Raw genomic sequence first — 21,832 nt, forward strand, 5'->3', positions numbered from 1 at the left:
TTGGGCTGAAAACCAAAATTTATCACATCATGCGTTGATAGTTTCATTATGTGAACCGAAGCAAACACAACGCAAAACAAATGGACTCTGCAGCCAAGCGAGACAAATGCTAGGCGTAACAACAACAGAATGAATGCATGGGTGAATGAATGAATGATAGTGATTATTCTTAGCAGAGTTGAGCCACATTGCTGATGGCAATTTTTGTGATCTGATTCCTTATTTTTTTATTTTATTTTTTGTTAAACGTTTAAGCTAATTATTTCCAAAGATATCAATAGTTAGTCCTGCAGAAGGAAGATCACTGTAGAACTTTTTCACAGCTTTGTCGTCTGCTTTTCTCTAAAGCCAGATACATGGTGATCTGGAAACATCTGTTCAGAATAACCTGTTGGCCTAAAGAAGTAATTGGTTACTCTTTCTTTGTAGGTAAATTACAGTTGACTCGGCAAATTCCAGAAACTACCATGCAGCTGCTTGTTGAAGTGATAAAGCCATCATTATGTGAAGATTTCAAAGCCATCCTGGATTAGCTCTATAAAGCAACATTCTTCTTCAAGTTTGCCTTCCACTTGCTTAATTTTTTTGCCCATGTGAGATGTTTTTTCTACCAAGGAGTTGGAATGTAACAAGTTAATTTTTTCTAAAGTTTTACCTTGCTTCTAAGTGAAACATACAATGTTATTATGGGGGGTGAATTGTAAAATATTGGCCCCATCCTTTGGAAAGAAAGCTCAAAACAAGTGTTCTTGATAAGTAGTTCACAGCAAGAACATTGCATGATATTATAGCACAACTGTTTGGCCCAAAAGGGGATGTAGGCTTAATTTTGTGGATTACTGAGAGATTAAGACAATTTACATCACAAAGTATGTTTTTCACAAATAATTTTAAAAATGTATCTATTTGGAACTGGTTGGTGGTTTTTTTTCTTTTTTAATAAGGAAAACTTAGTGTAATCCAGGAGTGGTGAACCAGCTATCTCTTCTGGTGTAATGCCTAAAGTGTAATGTACGATTGTCAAAAACTATATTCCATCCTCTAAAGCCTCATCAGAATAATACTAAATGTTATATGGTATAATGAGCAATGTGGAAAACCAAGTTGCTTCCCTTAAATTCTGATGAATCACCCTGCTGGAGTATGCACTTAAAGCATACAGATTCAAGATACAGCTGCAGTTTTATTGCTGACATTAAGACTACATCAGAAAAATTACCCTCTTTTTTCCTACACTGTTGACATAATAAGGAGCTCCATTGCCAGGCTAACCGCTAAAGAAGATGTAGAACTCTATGGGTGTTTACTGTACTATTCTTCATAACAAGTAGTCTCTAGGACTAAATAATCCATTTCAAAGTAATTGATGTACTGAAACTCTGGCTAGATTGCCATATAAAATTCTGTTTCAACACATGCTGGTCTGTTCTTCTCTCTGCAAATAGTAGATGTGTTCTCTGGATATAGGGAAGATAGCTTGGGCAAAGGTTCGGACTCTAATTTTTGCCCTGTAGGTTAGATGGCTGACAAGGAGTATCATGACATCTACTTTTATGGCCCTACAGTGAAAACAAGGTGGCAAGGCGCTTGGTTTGAATTTCCATTATTTCACTTGGTTGAACCCTCAGAAGGTTTTGAGTTTTGCTTCAGTAGAAGATTCAAAACATTGAATTTTTGTTTGCCATTTGGGATGAAACTGTTTCTCCATGTTTCCTGTCCAACTCTACTTTAGCAAGAAGGGAAGCTTGCGAGGAGGGCATTTCCGTTCTCCCAAAGTGCAACACAAAGGGAAAATGAAACCACACTAGATCATTGGCCCTGCCCAGAAAGTGGTTCACAAAAATTATCTCATCAGCCACTGATCGGTTTTTACCCAAGTGGTCATTTTAGGAACTGACTGCCTTTGAATATGTTTACTTGACCTATGTTTTTTTCCCTCCCTTCCCTGTAGTTTTTATTTACACTTTTTCTTTTGTAAATCCAGGGTTCTGATAGCCTTTTCAGTTAAAAACATGCGGAAATGTTTAAAACAAGTTCTTGAAAAACTTGTAGCATTGCAGAATATAATACTGTATAAAGGCTGTTTATATGAAATATTTTGGCTACTTTCACTAAGAACTCTACAGAAGTTTACATAGACGATATATATATTCTTTAATGTTCATAGATTGCCTTAATATACTTTTTCTGTGTTGATAACCTGAACTTCTGGTTTACTATGGATCACTGGAATCAGCTGACAGAATCCTAGAGCATCAGTTGCCTTCAGTGCTTTCACATGGATGAAGGGCTTGCTTCTTCCTTTTCAGTAGTACTTCCTTAAAATGGCAAATGGCTCCAATTGGAAAACATATGCACGGTAAGACCACAAGCAAGGCACCGATGAATAAAACCCAGCGTGGGTAAAATTTGGTCTGTTTTGCAGGAAACTCTTCCTATAAGTTAAACATACATTGCATAAAATTAAAACTGAATGATGGTAGTACAAAGGGGGGTCTACACAGAGGTTGACAATCCTTCAAAAGGATGTGCCTTGCTTTTCTTGCAAGGAGATCTCTTATATTATTCTTCGTCTCTTGTTTTCACAAAGACGTGGAATAATGAATAGTTAGAGGCAATTTGCTCTTCAAATATAGATGATATGCTACTCTTATTTTTTGTGATAAATGCACACATACGTGCTAGGTAAAGGTAAAGGTTCCCCCACACATGCGTACTAATCGTTTCCAACTCTAGGGGCTGGTGCTCATCTCCGTTTCAAAGCCGAAGAGCCAGCGCTTGTCCGAGGACGTCTCCGTGGTCATGTGGCTGGCATGACTAGACACCAAAGGCGCACGGAACGCTGTTACCTTCCCACCATAGTGGTCCCTATTTTTCTACTTGCATTTTTACGTGCTTTCAAACTGCTAGGTTGGCAGAAGCTGGGATGAGTAACAGGCGCTCGCTCACTCTGTTACACAGCACTCAGGATTTGACCTGCCAAACTGCTGACCTTCTGATCGACAAGCTCAGCATCCTAACCCACTGAGCCACCACATCCCTACACATACGTGCTACCCCAGCCTATATATACAGAAGGCATTCTCAACTGGTATCCCATAAAATAAGCACAGCCCCCAGCCAATGGAGGGCAAATATGTGACATATATTTTTGTTGCATATTATTTCTTTATCTGCTTCCAGACTATAATAATCTTGGAGCAGCTGACAAAGAACAACCATAACTAAAAATTCTAGATGGTAAACAATGAAAGCAACACAGCAAAGAAGAAATGCATTGCCCATTCGATATACATATCTTGTAACTGGATAGTCTCTCATTTATAGCTAATGTTTTCTAAATCTGAGTTGGCTGATTAATTTGATTTTTAAGCACTGTATCTTTTTATGGGGAACTGCTTATGCAATACTATGGTGTTGACTGAATCCTTATTTTTATTCCATAAAAATAAAAGCTAGAAATTAAGTAACAAGTTTAACATACATAGCTTGGATTCCATGCACTGTAAGTTGATTGCCGCTGAAAAAACAGATAGCTCAAAAAGACTGAAACCATTAGTACAGGGCTGATAAACTGCCAGGATGCCTTCCAGTAGAGATTTACTGGCCTTCCAGTCATCCATTCCACATCATTACAGAACCTGTGGCCAAATAGGTTTATAGTCACTAACAATTCAGTTCACAATGGAATAGCTGAATTTGCAATATAGCGATTTTATGCAATGCATTAACTGTTTATTTCGTACTAGCAATGAATAGAGTACTGCATTTTACAAAGATGGGGTGCTCACAATGTGTACCACATTTTCCTACAAGTACCAGTAGATATAGATATGTAAGAATATGTGTGTATATATTCTAAAAGCTTAATAACTCTTAACGTCAGGTGAATGACCTGTATGAATTTAAATTCAGTTGTATTGCACATTAGGTACAAAGCTTCAAAACTAATGTTATTTTATTATTATTATTTATTAAATTTTTATATCGCCCTTCTCCCGAAGGACTCAGGGCGGTGTACAAGGCAATAAATATCAAAATATACATACAAAAGTTAAAAAAGGAATTAAATAATTATGCCCAATATAAAACAATGATTAAAACAATGTTAAAACCAAGTCCAAACCCCAACCCCATCAGACCAGGCCGGATTGTTCAAATAAATAAGTTTTTAGATCGCGTCGGAAGGAGCGAAGGTCGGGGGCCATCCGGAGCTCAACTGGCAAGCGGTTCAGTAGGTCTGGCGTGCCCACAGAGAACACCCTCCCCCTGGGGGCCACCAATCGACATTCTCTGATCGGAGGCTCCCTTAGGAGGCCCACTCTGTGGGAGTGCACTGGGCGGAGGGAAGTTGACACCGGCAGCAGGTGCTGCCGTAGGTAATCCGGACCCATGCCATGTAGGGCTTTAAAGATCATTACCAGCACCTTGAATCTCACCCAGAGGGCAACTGGCAGCCAATGTAGCTCGCGGAGCAGACGTGTAACATGGGAGTATCGGGAGACCCCCAACACTACTCGCGCGGCTGCATTCTGCACCCGCTGAAGCCTCCGAGTGGTCCTCAAGGGCAGCCCCATGTAGAGAGCGTTGCAGTAGTCCAAACGAGAGGTCACGAGCGCATGAGTGACTGTACGCAAGGCATCCCGGTCTAGATAGGGCCGCAACTGGCGCACCAGGCGAACCTGGGCGAAGGCCCCCCTAGTCACAGGTCCTATATGGTCTTCTAAGGAAAGCTGTGAATCTAGGTCTAGGAGGACCCCCCAAGTTGCGAGCCTGATCTACGGGGGGGTAATAACTCACCCCCCATAGTAAGAGATGGAATAATCTGCATTTCCCGAGATGCCGGCATGCACAGCCACTCAGTCTTGTCAGGGTTGAGCTGAAGCCTGTTCCTCCCCATCTAGACCCGGACCGCCTCCAGGCAACGGGACATCACGTCGAGGGCATCACTGGGGTGGTTTGGGGTTGAAATAAAAAGTTGGGTATCATCAGCATACTGATGATAACCAACTCCAAAACCACGAATGATCTCACCCAGAGGCTTCATGTAGATGTTGAACAGGAGAGGCGAGAGGACCGATCCCTGAGGAACTCCACAAACGAGAGGCCTCAAGGTCGACCTCTGCCCCCCTGCCAACACCGGCTGCGAGCGGCCCAGAAGGTAGCAGGAGAACCACTGGAGAACTGTGCCTCCCACTCCCAACCCCCTGAGACGCCGCAGCAAGATACCATGGTCGATGGTATCAAAAGCCGCTGAGAGGTCTAACAGGACTAGGACAGAGGAACAACCCCTGTCCCGAGCCCGCCAGAGATCATTCACCAGCACGACCAATGCCGTCTCCGTGCTGTACCCGGGCCTGAAACCCGATTGGTACGGGTCCAGATAGTCAGCTTCCTCCAAGAACAAAGGGAGCTGATGCGCCACCACGCTCTCAACAACCTTCGCGAGAAAGCGAAGGTTGGAGACCGGATGAAAGTTATTTAATACAGCTGGGTCCAGGGCAGGCTTCTTGAGGAGGGGTCTCACCACCGCCTCCTTCAAGGCGGCGGGAAAACTACCCTCACCCAAAGAAGCAGTTATCACTGCCTGGAGCCAGCCTCGTGTCCCATCCCGGGCTGCATAGACCAGCCAGGAGGGGCACGGGTCCAATAAACACGTGGTGGAGCTCAGCTTCCCCATGATCCTGTCCACATCTTCAGGAGTCACAAGATCAAACTCCTCCCAGATAATATCGACAAGACTGCCATCGTCCTCATCGTCAGACTCTGCCCAGTCGGAGTCCAAACCGGTCCGAATCTGAGCGATTTTGTCCGACAGATGTTGACTAAACTCCTCGGCACGACCCTGCAAGGGCTCCTCCCTCACCTCCTGATTAAGGAGGAAGCGGGTCACCCTAAACAGGGTGGCTGGGCGATTATCTGCGGACGCGATGAGGGAGGCAAAGTGATTAGACCTAGCCGTCCTCATCGCCGCGAGATAAGATCTCGTAAAAGACCTTAGTCGCAACCGGTCGGATTCAGATCGGCTTGATCTCCAACAGCTCTCTAGGCCCCGTCTCCGACGCTTCATCTCCCGGAGCTCCATGGAAAACCATGGAGCCCATTGGGATCTGCGCTGGGTCAAGGGCCGCATGGGTACAACTCAGTCGAGTTCCTCAGTGGCTGCCCTTTCCCAGGCTTCCACTAGGGCATCGGCCGAGCTGTGAGCAGAGGAGGCAGGTGGGGACCCAAGCGCCGCCTGGAACTGCTCAGGGTCCATTAAGCGCCTAGGGCAGAACCATCTTGGTTCAACAACCCCACGACGAGGAGTGGCAAAACGGAAGACCAACCGCAGGAGGTGATGATCGGTCCATGACAGGGGCATGACAATTGGGGAACCCACACCCAGATCATCTAACCACCGTCCAGATAGAAAAACCAAATCGAGCGTGTGACCCCCCCATGAGTTGGACCCTGAATAACTTGCGACAGGTCCGTGGCCGTCATGGAAGCCGTGAACTTCCGAGCTAACTCAGATGATCCCCCCAGGCATGGTAGATTAAAGTCACCCAAAACCATAAGTTTGGGGAACTCAATCACCAACCCTAAGAGGATGTCGAGAAGCTCAGGCAGGGCTGCTGCTGCGCGACTAGGCGAAAGGTACACCAGCAGCAAGCCCAACTGAGCTCTAGGGCCGCATCTCAAGAGGAGGGACTCACACCCAACTATCTGGACAACGGTGGCCTCCCGTGGACATAAGGTCTCCCTCACAACTACCGCCACTCCTCCGCCCCTACCCTGAGCCTGAGGCTGGTGCAGCACCCGGAAACCCGATGGACAAAGATCAACCAGAGGTACACCGCCCTGTGGGCCCAACCAGGTCTCCGTAATGCAAGCCAGGTCCGCATGCTCCTCGATCAAATCACGTATAAGAGGAGCCTTGTTAGCTACGGACCTGGCATTGAAATACACGAGCCTGAGCTCAGGTGGCTGCTCATCCTCGCTCCCGGAACCATGGGCCGAAACCAGAGAGTCGGAGCGCATCACCGCTTGGAGACAGCGGGGACGCACTCCCGAATATTGATATGACCCTCTGTTCGCACGCCTGCTGCCATTCCCAACTGCTGTGGGAATAAACAAACCCACACCCCGCTCCGGGGCCCCGGAGGCACCCAACCCAAGCCTCGTCACGGCGCGATGAATCCCGGGCCTGGTCTGAGAAACGGTTGGTGGAACCCCCCCCAGTTCCCGACCAAACCTCATGTGAACCCACCCCCCTCCCTAACCCCACAAAAAATTGAGCTAAAAAGTGCACCAGGGGCCTCTTATTAAATTTATGACAGAGGCTCCTGTCCTTGCCCAACCTTCTCTCAGGGTCCCAATAATTGGGCCCGTCATCAAGAGGATAAGTTGAAATAAAGGCAGGTCGCACCCAGGAAGGGGGGGCACCCCTGAGCGCAAATAAGTCCGTGCTTGAATAAGATAAATAGACCATTTTTTCAGGTAAGTCCAGCCAGGCAGTCCCATAGTCACTCAGGAGGATGTCAAATAAAAGGTCAACAATGTCCAGTCCACCAGCTCCCTGCCACTTGAGCTGGATACCTTCCAGGTAACTTCCGAGACAGATCGGGGACCTCCCTCTCACAGAGGGCCCAAACCTATCCAGGAGCGGACAGGATGCCACCCCAAATAAAGCATACCTCCCTAGGTCTCTCACCTCTAGGGAGATAGCAGGTGGTAAAGGGTGGCATAATTGATGGTATAGTTCATGGTATAGCTGAGCCACCCTCTCACAGCGGCTCAGCTCCAGGACCTTCTGAGTCCGGAGGGTTCGGTGAGTTCGTGGAGAGAAGAAGGAAATTTGACTACTACTATTTAACTACTACTGGAGAAACTTGTCTTCTGTTAGAGCAGGGGTAGGCAACCTTGGCTACATGGCTGGCTCAGGAATTCGTGGAGTTGAAGTCCACGAGTCATAAAAGAGCCAAGGTTGCCTACCCCTGTGTTAGAGGGATCGTGTTGCATATAATAAAAGTAAGGAAAATATTGCTTAGAGCATTATTTTACAGAAGAATATAGACCAGGGGTTCCCAACACCCTGGGGGTGTGAGACGATATTCCAGGGGGTGCAAAAACATGGGGTTAGAAGTTTCAAAATTATAGTGTATATGTATAACCAGGCATTACTTTTGTAAGGGGTGTGAGAATATATCAGAAGCATTTATCTGCAGTAGCAATGTCCACTCAGACATTGTGGCAAAATAAAGTCTAAGGATGTTTTTAGTGAGAAAATTCCACAATGCTAGTGCAAAAATCTCCTTTGGTGATTTCATATAAGTAAGGTGAGGCTTTTTTATGCAAACAGGGAGTGGTTAAAAATATTAAAGAGTTTATGGAGGAATTTGGATTGATTAATCACTGCATGGCAGTGAACTAGACTTTGAAAATCCCAACTGGTGTGAAAAAAATGACTTGATTTTTTCCCCCCTTAGGAATCCATTGTACTACCTGTACAAACAGAATTGCTGGAATGAAAAGCTGGGGTCTTAGTCATCATAGGTGTGGAAGTGTTTTGTTCTGTTAAAAGTGATGATCATTTCATTGTACTAGGAGGTGGTTGCAAGACAACACCTTTTACCTCAAATGCTTCCAGAGCACCTTCTCTAACTAACCTTAAGAGAGCCACCTCTTCTTAGCTTAAGCCTTTCCTTTGCATAAGGACATAATGCTAATGATGATTTACCATATGCCTAGATCTGAATTTCACGAAGATCATGTATACAGATCTCTGAATACAATAAAAGTGTATTCAAAGTATAATCCTAGGAGAAAGCTTTTGTTACATATTTATTTGCCAGGTATTTATCCTGCTTTTCATTTGGGGACTCAAGGTAAAATGCTCCTACTTTCCCTAAAATTCCCGTAAAGTTGGTTGGGCTGAGAGAGAGAATGACCCAGTGAAGTTTTCTGGCTGAGGTCTTTCCACTCTTACATTCCATACTGTCTCAGTTGAAGAACGTACTAAGAAATGGACATAGAAGAATCTCATTACCTTTTCAGACCATAAACATATGCAACACCGCACAGTTCAAGTAAAGAAATGATCAACAACGTTAGGCTTCCTCCATAGCTGTCAAACACTTCAAGCCAGTAGCTTCCTGATCGTGTAGTAAAAAGGAGACCCAACAAAAAAGAGGCAAAGCATATTATACCTAATGAAGAGAAAGTTTAGTAGCTGTGTGTGAATGAAAATGCAAAAAGAGATCAATTATAATTTAATCAGTTAAATATTTCCAAGCTCTGCACATGGATAATACCAGATCTGTCAAACTTGCTTCTCATTTCCCCAGATCCTCCCCGCTCCCTAGATTTCTCCTGAACATTTAAGGACAGGAGCAAAGTTGCTTAAACATAAATGAGTTTCTGCTTCTGATTTCACTTAGTGATGTACTTTGCTCAGTAATAAAGGCAGATATCAAGCTCACAATATATACAAATTATCTTGCTGTACATTCTGCAATTTATCCTTATGAAAATGAATGCAAGCAAGGCAGCAGGCAGTTTCTGATACCATTCTTATTTGCCTTAGAAACTAGTCTGGCTGTTCTTGCCCCCTTTATCCCTGAAGGCAGTTGCATAATATCTAAAGAAAGGGAAAAACTATGATTCTCCATAGCCAATTACTATTACTATTACTATTACTACTTTTGGTCATCAGGGAACGTTCCGTAGAGAGGTTTTTCCAAGGACCGGAGGGTGTGTAGTTTTGTGTGAAGGGTCTGAATACTTGTGCCAATATGATATTACAGTGGGGTTTTTTCTTTTTAATAAATTTACATATATTTCTAAAATTCTGTTTTCACTTTGTCATTATGGGGTACTGAGTTTAATGAGCAAAAAATGAATTTCAACAACTGTAGAATCAGGCTGCAGCATAACAAAATTGACAAAAGGGGAGGGGGTCTGAATACTTTCTGAATGCACTGTATGTGTGTGTCTACACACACACACACACACACACACACACACACACACACACACACACAGGCAGTCACAGACATAAGGGAACCAATATGATATAATTTAGGTATCAGACAAGAAGTCAGTTTTGAAAGTTTTACTCCAGCCTTAGACACAAAACCAGCTGGATAACCTTTGGCCAGTCACACCCTCTCAGATCTAGGAAGGAGGCAGTGGCAAACCACTTCTGAAATGTTGCCAAGAATACAGCAAAGACTATCCATGCATTTGCCAGGAATCAAAACTAACTCAGGCGTATATGTGGTTTATATGTATACAGTATGTATAAAGGAATGGAGCTTGAACCATGTACTTTCGACTGCCATTTTAATATCACCGATCCCCTCATGGATGCTCCTGCTCTCTCCCCATGTACACACACACACACACACACACACACACACACACACACACACACACACCTAATGAGGAGAAGAAGACTTATGGGGCAGTTGAAAGTAAGTTACTTGGGAATGACTTTGCTTGAATCTCTGTCAACCAAATGGGGTACCTGGAGAAGCAGATTCAAAGAGCCATCCCTATTTTACTTGGACTACCCTGAAGCACTATAGTTAGGTAATCAGGAAAATATTCAATAGCAATGTCAGCAACTTTATTTAAAAATAAATAAATAGAAAAAGAAAAAAAGATAAAATTGGAACTCTTTTTCCAAAGCAGTCTTACCACAAGAAACTTCTTTGCTCAAGTATTTTGACACAAGAGGAATTTCTGTGAAAGGAGTCAGGATGGCCTGAACGAGCCCAAACATAGAAGACATTCCCAGGCAGAACAGCATCAGGAAAAACAGAATTGACCATATTTGGGTTCCAGGCATCCTCGTTACAACTTCAGTGAATGTAATAAAGGCCAGGCCAGGCCCAGAAGCAGTCTGAAAAATTTCAAAATGGAACAGGCAATTAATTTGATCAGCTACACACATCTGTAAATGTTATCTTATAATGCAAAGGCAAGTCTTGACTGGTTAATCCAGGTGGACTAAAATTTAGCTTCTCCATCTATAAAATGAAAATCCAGGCATGAACAAGGATAGGTTCCCAGCAATTAAAACCTGGAAAATGAGACTAATTTAAAACAGCTTTTTTTAAAAAAAAAAGTGAGGTTATTAGAGATATCAGTGTGGAGGTGTGTTTACCTTTTTCCCCCAGGAACTAGGTAAATAAAAGACCTTTGTCAAAAATACATTTCACATAATTGCTGTGCTCTAGCCCTCCCTTCCATTATGTCTAACAAAGGGGCAATAGAACCATCACTGTAAAAAACAGAGTATCACAAGAATCTTTGGAAGAGATTTGCCTTTTTTATACACATCATTTTAACTGGATAAAAAGAATGCTGCTTTTTAACTGTCCTCTTCGGCTTTGAAATGGAGATGAGCACCGGCCCCTAGAGTTGGAAATGACTAGCACGCATGTGCGGGGGAACCTTTACCTTTACTTTTTAATGTCATAACAATTAAAAAAAGTGTGAAGGAAAAAAAATTGCAATCCCGGCACTTGTTTTTTTTAAAAAAATCAATTTCTTATCATGTCCTATAGCCGCTTTCCTCATAGGAACAAATTATGTAGAGTTCTCTTTAAAAACATAGGAGAACGATGACTTTAAAATTACCCGCATTTAAAAAATACTAATCTGAAAAAGAAAGCTGAGTAAAAAAAAAGCTACTCTGAAAACATTTCAGTACCAGTTTTCACATTACACATGCTTCACAGGTTGTGCTTAAATAGAAAAGCTATTAGGTAAGCAGTGAATGAACAAGAATTTAAGATATTTATGGCATAGGAAGAATGGATAAAATTTTAAATCCAATGAAGGCATACCAGCATCAGTCTTACATAAAGGTCTTGAATGGAAAATAGCACCAAGAGGAAACTGGTCAATTTGGTAGTAATATTTGGTCTGACCAAGTCTTTTCCATTGCTAAAGTGACTCTCTGATTTTCACAGCTGGTGCACACTTCTCGCTATGCTCTCAATGCAGACAAAGCTGCTTAGGTAAAAGAGATAAAAAATTGATCCCCCAAACAGGTAGTCCTCTACTTACGACCACACTCGAGCCCAAAATTTCTGTTGCTAAGTGAGGCATTTGTTAAGCGAGTTTTGCCCTATTTTATGACTTTTTCTTGCCACAATTGTTAAGTGAATCACTATAGCAGTTAAGCTGGTAATGTGGTTGTTAAGAGAATCTGGCTTCCCGGTTGACTTTGCTTGTCAGAAGGTTGCAAAAGAAGATCCCATGATCCCGGGACCCTGCAACTAACACAATTATGAGCCAGTTGCCGAGCATCTAAACACATGATTGTGGGGGACGTAAATGTGAAAAACTGTCGTATGTCACTTTTTTTCAGTGCCGTTGTAACTTTGAATGGTCACTGAATGAACTGTTGTAAGTCAAGGACTACCTGTGTAAGGAATCCATAGTATTCTTTCACAGGAAAACAGGACCTCTCAGTAATAGGCTTACAGTACCTTACGAAGAAAATGTTGAAGATCACATTTTTTCAGCTTGAGACCAGAAACTCTTGACGGAGCAACGTGTGTCAGACCCTCAAGCCAGAGAGTATAGTTTGTTCTTGAAATGCTTTGTTCCATCAAATCAAATGCAATTGTGAGTAATTCAATATTACTGTTGTGGAAATCCAAAAAGGTGTGAATTATTTGCATCGCTACCATGGTTAGCAAATCAGCTTTTGCTCCTAACTACACTTTGAGTATTCATGCTTACAAATAGCCAATTGGCACCATCCACATAGCAACATGAGATGCTCCAAATATTGAATTACGCCTCTAGTGATTCCTTACCATCAGTCTAAATGCCTAAGGTTAATAAAATCATGAGTGGAAAACAACACTTAACCCATATATTATAGGAATTTTTTTAAAAAAAATCTAAGGGTTAAAATAGCAGAAGCAGCATAAAAGAAACACATGCAAAACTTTATTTACTTAGGAAACAGAAATACAAGACAGAATAAATAAAGAGAGAAATAAAAAAGAGAATAAAATAATAGAAGATAAATAGGAAAAAATGTGAAAAAATCTTGTTGTTAAACAATCAATCTGAGTTAGTAATTTGATATTAATTCTGCCCACCAACCCCAATCCAGCCCCCCCCCCCAAAAAAACCCCAACAGTTTTTTATATTTTCTAAATCCTGGGAAGTACAATAATTGCTTCCAGTTCCAGGCACACAAAGATTTAAAAGGTTTCACACATTGCAGTAGTTTCAGAATGATCAGATGATTAGAAATTAGAGGGAGGGAAGTGGGGGGGAGAGGAAGGAAGGAAATAAATTTAATTTTATAATAGTTTCATTTAGCTAAATATTTCCAGAAGAGAATGCTGAAAACTAATGCATCACAGCATCCTTATGGGCTCAACTTTACTGCCTATATTATGACATTGATGTGAAAAAGTACTGAAAAAGCAAAGGTGGGGATATGCACCACAGATTATTCCTCTACAGATGACATTCTACCATTCCCTTTCTTCTAGTCCAAATGAGGCAGGGGGTGTCCTCAATTGGTCCCTGGAAAACAATTTTTTCCCAAAATTTTGCCACCTGAAAAAGCCTTTGGTGATTACGATGGACCCTTTCAAATTGAACACATGTATGATTTCAGAATGTCAGTATCATGTAGGAATCTCAAAAAGTTACAAATGACTGTAATATATTTAATTACATAATGTTTCCAACATGCTGCATGAGTTCAATGGGGCTAAAAATGTTTCACTGCTGACTTTCGTTTGTATTCAGTGTCCGATGCATCTTGCTGCAGTATTCAACAATATTCAGCCAACACTGATGGATTCCAGTTGTCCTGATACTGTTTTTCCATTGGGACTATGTCCTGAGGAAATGTTCAGATTTTCAGGAAAGAAGTCCAAGCGTGGATGCAGAAAATGAATCTTTAGTGACATGTTGCATTTGATGGTCTTCTATACTTTAAGAGGTTTGTCAAACAGCTGATTATAGTTTGGTGCTCTGTAGTTGTCAAGAAAATTCTCAGTGACATCCTTGAACACTTTCTGTGTGATTTACTCTGGCCCTACTAATAGATATTCGAACCGCTTGTCATTGATGATATATCTGATCTGTGGACCAACAACAATGTCTTCCTTAATCTTGATATCAGTTATTCTTGGAAATATCTATCTCAGATAACAAAAATCTTCTTTGTTCATCACTTTCACAAAATTTTTCATTGTCTTATGGGAAGCGGAGGCAAAAATATCTTGTTGGGTCAAAAAGTGGTCTATGAGCCACCTTTGCTGACCTAACCATTTCTTTTTCAGTAGCCATTCTGTTTAATGTAATGTGACTCTAGCATGGCTGTCCCATTTGCATATGCAACAACCAAGTACCTGGTCTACCTATCTGAGCTGCATTAGATCTCTACAGGTATTTCAGCTGTACTGGATGTGCTTCAACAACAGTTCCATTTTTTTGTATGTTTCTTTCATGTGTGCAGCATTGGCAACAGGTACTGAGGAGTATACACTGTCATCATGTAAAAACAGAAGATTTCTTTAAAATAGTACATGATGGTTATATTAGATGTTAGTTTCATGATTAGCAGCCCCAAACCTACAGGATGCACCCAAAATTGTTCAGGAAACAAAATATTGTCCAGCAAATTGAATTAGGATTAATAAGTAGTCCCAACGAGGTAAAGGACATTTGCCCAACTAAACAATGTCAAACTTATTTATTCCATGAAAGTTTGATATATTGGATTAGAAATCCTAATCAGTATAATCTAGATCAGTAAACAGAAAGGATTTTCACAACATGTTGAGAGAGTCATCACAAAATGATGGGAAATTATTTACAGGAGGAAGGTGAGTTTTATCAGCCACATTAACCAGAACGTAAACTGGTAAGACACCTTTTTAAGTCCCAGGATAACCTCCAGTATCAGCTTAGCTGATATACCAGCTGAAGTCTTATGTGGACAGAGATAACGTGTCTTCAATTAGCCAACATATCTCTGTTGGATTTCAACAATGCATAGCATGTGTGAAGCTACTTTGGAAAATGGTTCAGAAACTTTGATAAGCCCAAACCAAAACTGTTATTAACTGGAATTGATAAATCTGAAATAGAAAAGCTCTCTCTTCATTGCATTTCATGCACTTTGTATGACATAGCTTGTTGTTATTCAGTTGATTAAGCAAGGAGGACATAAAAAGGATTAGCCTCAAGACATTATTTCACAGTGGGAAAACAACCCTATTGTCTAGAATCAGTAGTCCCAGTTAGATGAATGTAGTGTTTGTGATCTATTCCTTCTCCCATCGGCAACCAAGTCAGTTTGGGTTTAACCAGGCATAAAGTCAGAAAGATAATCACATCCTCTGGAGAATGTTTTAAGTTACTAGGAATTAAAAATACTGGAATGTATTATTATATAATTTATATTAATTTTCTAGGATTTGTATTCATTTTAATTCCATTATGTAGCATTCTTTGAAGTAGTCAAATCATAATGGTTAGCCAAACAAAGTAATACGCAAAATAATGCAAAGCAAAATTAAAAGATTGGAATGTTACATGGATTGTTATTTTAATAGCTTACCTATCCAAACAGTCCCAGTAGTTTATTGTTGCTTTGAACCCAAGAATTGAAAAAATGGCGATTGAGGCATATATAGATGTTAAACTGTTCACTGTGGCTATTATGACAGAATCTTTTTCACAGTCATTTCTAGAAGAAAAAAAGGGGGGGGGGAACAGAATAAACTTTCCAAAAGGCAGCACTGTGAAAATTGCCAGTTTGTCAGGACTCTCATCATTGGTCTAATTTTTAATGTGAACTAATGAATGCCTTAAGGTTAGCAGATGTAGCACATGAAATTTACATTTTATTTTATTAGGCCAATCAACTCAGGTGGCTGTAATGAACTACCTGATGTGGAGTTAGAAATTGAGGAGGAAGCTAAGCGGATGCATTAGTTAGCAGGATCGGGAAATCACCAAAATATGTTAGCACTGTAGGCTAAACTGGGAAGTAAAAAAAAAAGAACTATGATAGAAAATACTAGCAAAATTCCATTCAGTTGCAAAAAAAAGCTACATAGGTATGTTCAATTGCCCCTGGAAATAATCTTATGGTTAGTTGAAAGGATATTGACCTAAATTGATGGAACTTTGGCAAGTGTACAGAAATTTCCTACCATACAGAATGATGACAACTCTGTAAAATTATCTAGTGAGATAGTTGAAAGGAGGAATTGCTGTCAAATTATTATTATAAAATCTTGTTAGAAAGTGTTAGAAAGAAGTATGGTCCCTACTTTAGGCAACTATGTAACATGACTTTACACTGAATGTACAGGTTGCCATAAAAGAGGGGAAAAAGCTAACTTTGCTTTTAAATTCTACTTTCTTTTCACTTACTATGAGTATAAAAAAATGAGCCTGTAGCTTCTTTTAAAGTGATGTTGGGTCTGAACTTTTTTCAAAGTAGAACAAGCAAATGGTCTATCTCCTGAACTCCACTTCTCTGTAAAGGTAAAGGTTCCCCCGCACATGCGTGCTAGTCATTTCCAAATCTAGGGGCCGGTGCTCATCTCCGTTTCAAAGCCGAAGAACCAGCGTTTGTCCAAGGACATCTCCGTGGTCATGTGGCCAGCATGACTAGATGCCAAAGGCGCACGGAACGCTGTTACCTTCCCACCGTAGTGGTCCCTATTTTTCTACTTGCATTTTTACGTGCTTTCGAACTGCTAGGTTGGCAGAAGCTTGGACGAGTAACAGGCGCTCACTCTGTTACGCGTCACTCAGGATTCGACCCGCCAAACTGCCGACCTTCTGATCGACAAGCTCAGCTTCAAATAAAGTTATTGAGTATGTGACATTAGCATACCCAAATGGTCTATGCAATAATGGTCTAACATTGCAGTAATATCGACTTAGTCAAAAGGTGATTTTCAGCTGGTAAAATCTTGGCACCAAGCAAGTCTCATGGAACTCAGTAAAACTCAGTAAAAACTCGGTAAAAAAGAGTGAAATTAAGCAGTGACAGTTTTTCTGAGGGCTCATCAATACACCTTCCTTCTTCAGCCCACTTACTGTTGGAAGAGGATTGATTGATTGTAGGTAGTGCTCAACTTACAATCATTTGTTTAATGACCATTCAAGTAACAACAGCACTGGAAAAAGTGATTTTACTACTCCTTGCACTTAACAACCATTGCAGCATCCCCACACAGTCATGTGATCAAAATTTGGACACTTGGTATGGCTTTACAATGGTTGCAATATCTTGGGGACATGCAATGGCCATTTATGGCCTTCGCAGCCAGCTTCCAACAAGCAAACATCAATGGGAGGAAGCTGGATTTGCCTAACAATCACATGGTTCACTTAACAACTGCAAATGATTTGCTTGACAACCATGGCAAAAAATGGGATGCAATTACATTTATAACCACCTGCGATCCAACAAATCTCAGAGATTACATGAAACATATTCCAAAAGGATTTTCAGTTCAGGGTGCTGTTTATCACTGTTAAAGGACTTTATATGTGAATGAGGCCTTCTCCTTCCAACTGACCAACTTTCCTTTCTTATTCACCATCTTGAAGACTGATTACAAAACAATAGAGAAATGATTTTGACTTTTGTTGACATAAATGAAACTTCCATACATTTTGCACTGGGTTAAGACATACAAAATTAGACTACTTTACACCTACTTTTGTGGATTGTAGCTTGAATATGCTATGTGTCCTCCAAGCGCTAAAGACAGGGAGAAGAAACTCTGAGTGCCTGCATCAAGCCATGCACGTGGATTTTTTAGGACTGTGAACTGTTAAATACATTAAAAATAAAAATGAGATGACTAAATTGACTGCTTTGATCAAAGAAAAAATACCAATACTTTTATTTCTACTTGGAAACCGCTTTGTGCTTGAGGTGGGGGAAAAAATGAAACCTTGATTTTGGGTTTTACCAATTAGAGAGATTTGTTGTTATAGAAATGGCTAGTTTAAACTAGTATCTAAAACTAAAAAGTTGAGGTTTGATGTAACTGCCTTATTCTACTGCACCAAAGGGAGTTGGAAGTCAGCGACCTTTCTTTCTTTCACCCCTTTTCCTCATTCTTCCCTTCTCTATTTTTCCTACTATTTGCTTTTGTATTTTTTTATATGCTATTACATATACTAATAAAACTGTCTAAATTTGAAAAAAAGAGAAAAAATAAAATAAAAAATAAAAATGAAGTAGGAAATACAGTGAATCCTATCAGCTGTCATCTTTATGTTAGGTCCCCGAGCAGCATTTTGTGTAATTACTACAAGGGGTTACAAGATTCAAGTTAAAATCACAAATGTTTCTAAAATCAATAAAAGAAATGGTTTACTATAAGACTATAGATAGAACCCTCCCCCCAATTTACAAATAAAAATAAACCTTAAATATTAAATAGATTATAGAACTTATTTATGAGTAAATTTACTAAAAGCATGCTTACTAGGTGCTATATGTATATATTAGGTATATGTAGGTGTAGGATTTCTCTCTCTTTCTTACACTGGTGAGGTGTAAATTGGTGAGATTCTAAGAATTAAAGGAATAATTCCTAGGTAAGGTAACAGCAACTAAATAATAATTACAACTTTCCTAATGACGTTAGGGTTTTGGTGCACAACAAGGAAGCAAATGAACAAATGAAGAGTTATAAAGGTAGATAACAGATTGCTGTAGAAAGCGTATAAAATCTGATACTGGAGTGTGAAATCTATGAACCTGCAAAGGCTGTTGGACTATACCTCCTGTTATTTCTAATGACTGATCATACCAGCTGTGATCAAAGAGGCCTTGAGTTCAACAGAGCACGGGTGTCAAACTTGCTGTGTCACATGACATATTGCGACATATTGTGACTTTTTTCGCATTGCCGGAGCTGGGGTGGACACGAGCTGGCAGTTTGACATCCCTCATCTAGAGGATCGCTCATTGTTCCCAATTCCCAGTTGCTCTCACTACTAAGTGCTGCTTCCAGTCCATGTGCCTAGTCAACCATTAGTTAATGTTAGTAACACTAATAGGTTCCCAGATTCTCTAAATAAGGTATAATAAGCAAAGAAATTATGAAACTGATTACACAGTTCAGCACTTACAGATGGTGGCTGAGATACAGAGGATCACATTCAAAGAGCTCAGTGTAGGTGTCAGAGTTTCTGGGTACTCCCTACATACTTCCCACCGCCCTATGCATGGCTTCTAGCAGCTTCAGTGGGTAAAACATTATGAATAACTCTTTTCTGAAACTTAATGCAATTGTTAGAGAACTAGAAGTTTAGATCAGGCTCAATAAAACAATTAACTCCTAAAAACAGCTAGAAATTCAGAGGGGAATATACTTGCATCAGGTGTGAAGAGATATATTAGCCCTTGGATAGCTCCTGGGAGGATCAGTCCATAAATAAGGAATATAGTTAAAATTATATATAGAAAAGAGACTGTAATATAAATTGCCTGCAAAGGGAGAAAAAGCAGAAGAAGGTCATTCAAACAGATCATCACTATAGAAGTCCTAGTTAATGTTCCCACAGCAGCCCAGCTGTGTTACTCACATCGTGGGCCAACTTTCCGCCAACACACAGATGTAACTGCCAAAATCTGGCTTGCTTCACCATTGAATTTTTTTAACAACAAAATGATGAAATGCTGTGGACCCAATAAATGGAGTGCTGGGAGAGTGAACATGGGCTGCAGGTGATCTGCCCTTTCCCCTCTCCATGGAGGAAATCAGAAACTCCTACGATACATCCCACTATACAGTATAATTATTGCAATGGATGAATTGGGGCATGTGACTGACCATGCCTGAAAATGAACCTATCAGGATCTGTTTAAATTTGGCTAGTTGGCTAGTCAAAAACCATACAGGAAGAAGACACTGCTCACCTTTCCAGTGGATTTGATTCCTTGAATTGTACAGAGGTAAACAATGATCCAGGAGCTGGCCAAAGATACAATCAACCACCAAAGAAAAGGGCCAGTCTGTGTGATGTCTGTGCTGATGTTCAGTGTGTATCTATACCAAAAGTAATTGGATTCAGAGCTATGATCACATTCTTTGATGAGCTCTAAAATAAGAGGCACATGAAATAAAACTCTTAGAGGCATTAATCATTCATTTTGTTTTGTTAATTCAAAGAGGAAGTTCTTAAAAGTTTTTTCCCAATGCAGGTAGAAAATAGTGCTTTATATTTCTAATGCCCCCTCTAAGTTAAGGTTACTAAATGAATGAATGAACCTTTATTGTCAAAGTACAACCATGTATACATTGAGATTAGTTGAGCCTCCCTTCGTGCTCCCACTCCCCAACTCACAGTGACAACAAACCCTCCATCTTATTACACCATGTGAACTAATTGCACCACACACCGGCCTCGCAAGTCAATTCTGCATAAAGTTTATAAAAATTATTTCCCATTCAAAAGCCTAACAGCCCACGGATAAAAGCTGTTTTTCAGCCTGTTGGTGCAGCTGGCTATACTCCTATATCTCCTACCCGATGGCAGGAGAGTAAAGAGATACCGTCCAGGGTGTGAGTCATCCCTGAGAATTTTCCTCACTCTTCCAAGGCAATGAGCCCTGGCGATGTCATCCAGTGGTGTCAGGGGACAGCCCACAATGTCTTGTGCTGTACTCACCACCCTCTGTAATACTTTCCTATCTGCGGCTGTCAGACCAGCATACCAAACCACAATACCATACAAGAGGACACTCTCTATAGTAGACCGGTAAAAGAGGGTCATTAGCCATTGTTCTACCCTGTTCTTCCGCAAGACCCTGAGAAAGTGAAGCCTCTGTTGGGCCTTTCTAGCCACCTGGGTTGTATTAACTTTCCAGGTCAGATCTTTGCAGAGATAGACTCCCAGAAATTTAAAGGAGGAAACTCTCTCCACACAGTCCTCCCTGATGTAAAGTGGGGCAGGTTCCTCCTTTTTTCTCCGGAAGTCTAGCACCATCTCTTTTGTCTTGCCAATGTTCAGGTGCAAGTTGTTGTTACTACACCATATGGATAGTTTTTGTACCTCTGCACTGTATGCTGTCTCATCCCCACCTGTAATAAGACCCACCACAGTCGTATCATCTGTGAACTTAATTATTGCAGTGGATGGGTCAGATTATACACAGTCATATGTGTATAAAGAGTACAGGTAGGGGCTAAGCATGCAGCCCTGTGGCGAGCCGATGCAAAGCTTCAGGGGGATGGACAAAGCAGGCCCGACCCTCACTGTTTGTAACCGGTCCCTAAGAAAGTTTTGAATCCAATCGCAGATGGCGGGGGAGAATTTCAAGTCAGTCAGCTTCTCGATGAGAATGCTCGGCAAAATGGTGTTGAAAACCGAGCTATAATCAACAAAAAGCATCCTGACATAACTTCCAGGTTTCTCGAGATGACTTGCTACAGAGTGTAAAGCAGTAGCTATGGCATTGTCTGTCGACCTATTTCCCCTATAGGCAAATTCTTTACATACTAGTTATATGGGCAGATAATATACCACATATATAATATTAGTCACATATTAATTGTACCCAGCCTGCTCGCTATTTTATTGGCATCTAGAAGTTTATTATTTGCTTGAACAAGAGAGATCGGAATGAAGATTTATGAGTGGGACAAGATCATCACAACAATAAAAAATGGAAAGAAAAAAATCCAGATTGTTAAGATTAAAAAGAAAAAAGGCACCCTCAGTGAATATAGTGAATATATGATTTCAAAAAGGTGAAGTTTTGTTTTCTTGGGCTCAAGAATAATAGATATACAGTAGACAGACAGTATGCTGG

The 21,832-nt window shown here is 40.9% G+C and overlaps 2 protein-coding genes across 2 annotated transcripts in view; one reads left to right on the forward strand and one right to left on the reverse strand.

Annotated features, from left to right (window-relative positions):
- The window catches only part of TERT (telomerase reverse transcriptase), a gene marked incomplete at its 5' end in the record, with an annotated part of 38,190 nt that extends 36,571 nt beyond the window's left edge, over positions 1 to 1,619 (forward strand). Inside the window, one exon of the mRNA XM_081326107.1 lies at positions 430 to 1,619. Within this exon, the coding sequence (XP_081182233.1) occupies positions 430 to 533 (104 nt within the window). The 3' untranslated portion in view covers positions 534 to 1,619. The remainder of the gene's footprint in view (positions 1 to 429) is intronic.
- Positions 1,620 to 2,142: 523 nt separating this feature from the next.
- Positions 2,143 to 21,832, reverse strand: part of LOC308666681 (sodium-dependent neutral amino acid transporter B(0)AT3-like) — a gene marked incomplete at its 5' end in the record, with an annotated part of 39,750 nt that continues 20,060 nt past the window's right edge. Inside the window, 9 exons of the mRNA XM_081325575.1 lie at positions 2,143 to 2,435; positions 3,485 to 3,641; positions 9,032 to 9,191; positions 10,684 to 10,888; positions 12,486 to 12,642; positions 15,596 to 15,724; positions 17,719 to 17,824; positions 19,390 to 19,504; positions 19,937 to 20,118. Coding sequence (XP_081181701.1) covers positions 2,256 to 2,435; positions 3,485 to 3,641; positions 9,032 to 9,191; positions 10,684 to 10,888; positions 12,486 to 12,642; positions 15,596 to 15,724; positions 17,719 to 17,824; positions 19,390 to 19,504; positions 19,937 to 20,118 — 1,391 coding nt within the window. The 3' untranslated portion in view covers positions 2,143 to 2,255. The remainder of the gene's footprint in view (positions 2,436 to 3,484; positions 3,642 to 9,031; positions 9,192 to 10,683; positions 10,889 to 12,485; positions 12,643 to 15,595; positions 15,725 to 17,718; positions 17,825 to 19,389; positions 19,505 to 19,936; positions 20,119 to 21,832) is intronic.

The sequence above is a fragment of the Vipera berus genome (genome assembly GCF_964194415.1).
Source record: "Vipera berus genome assembly, chromosome: 3".
Taxonomy (NCBI): Eukaryota; Metazoa; Chordata; class Lepidosauria; order Squamata; family Viperidae; genus Vipera; species Vipera berus.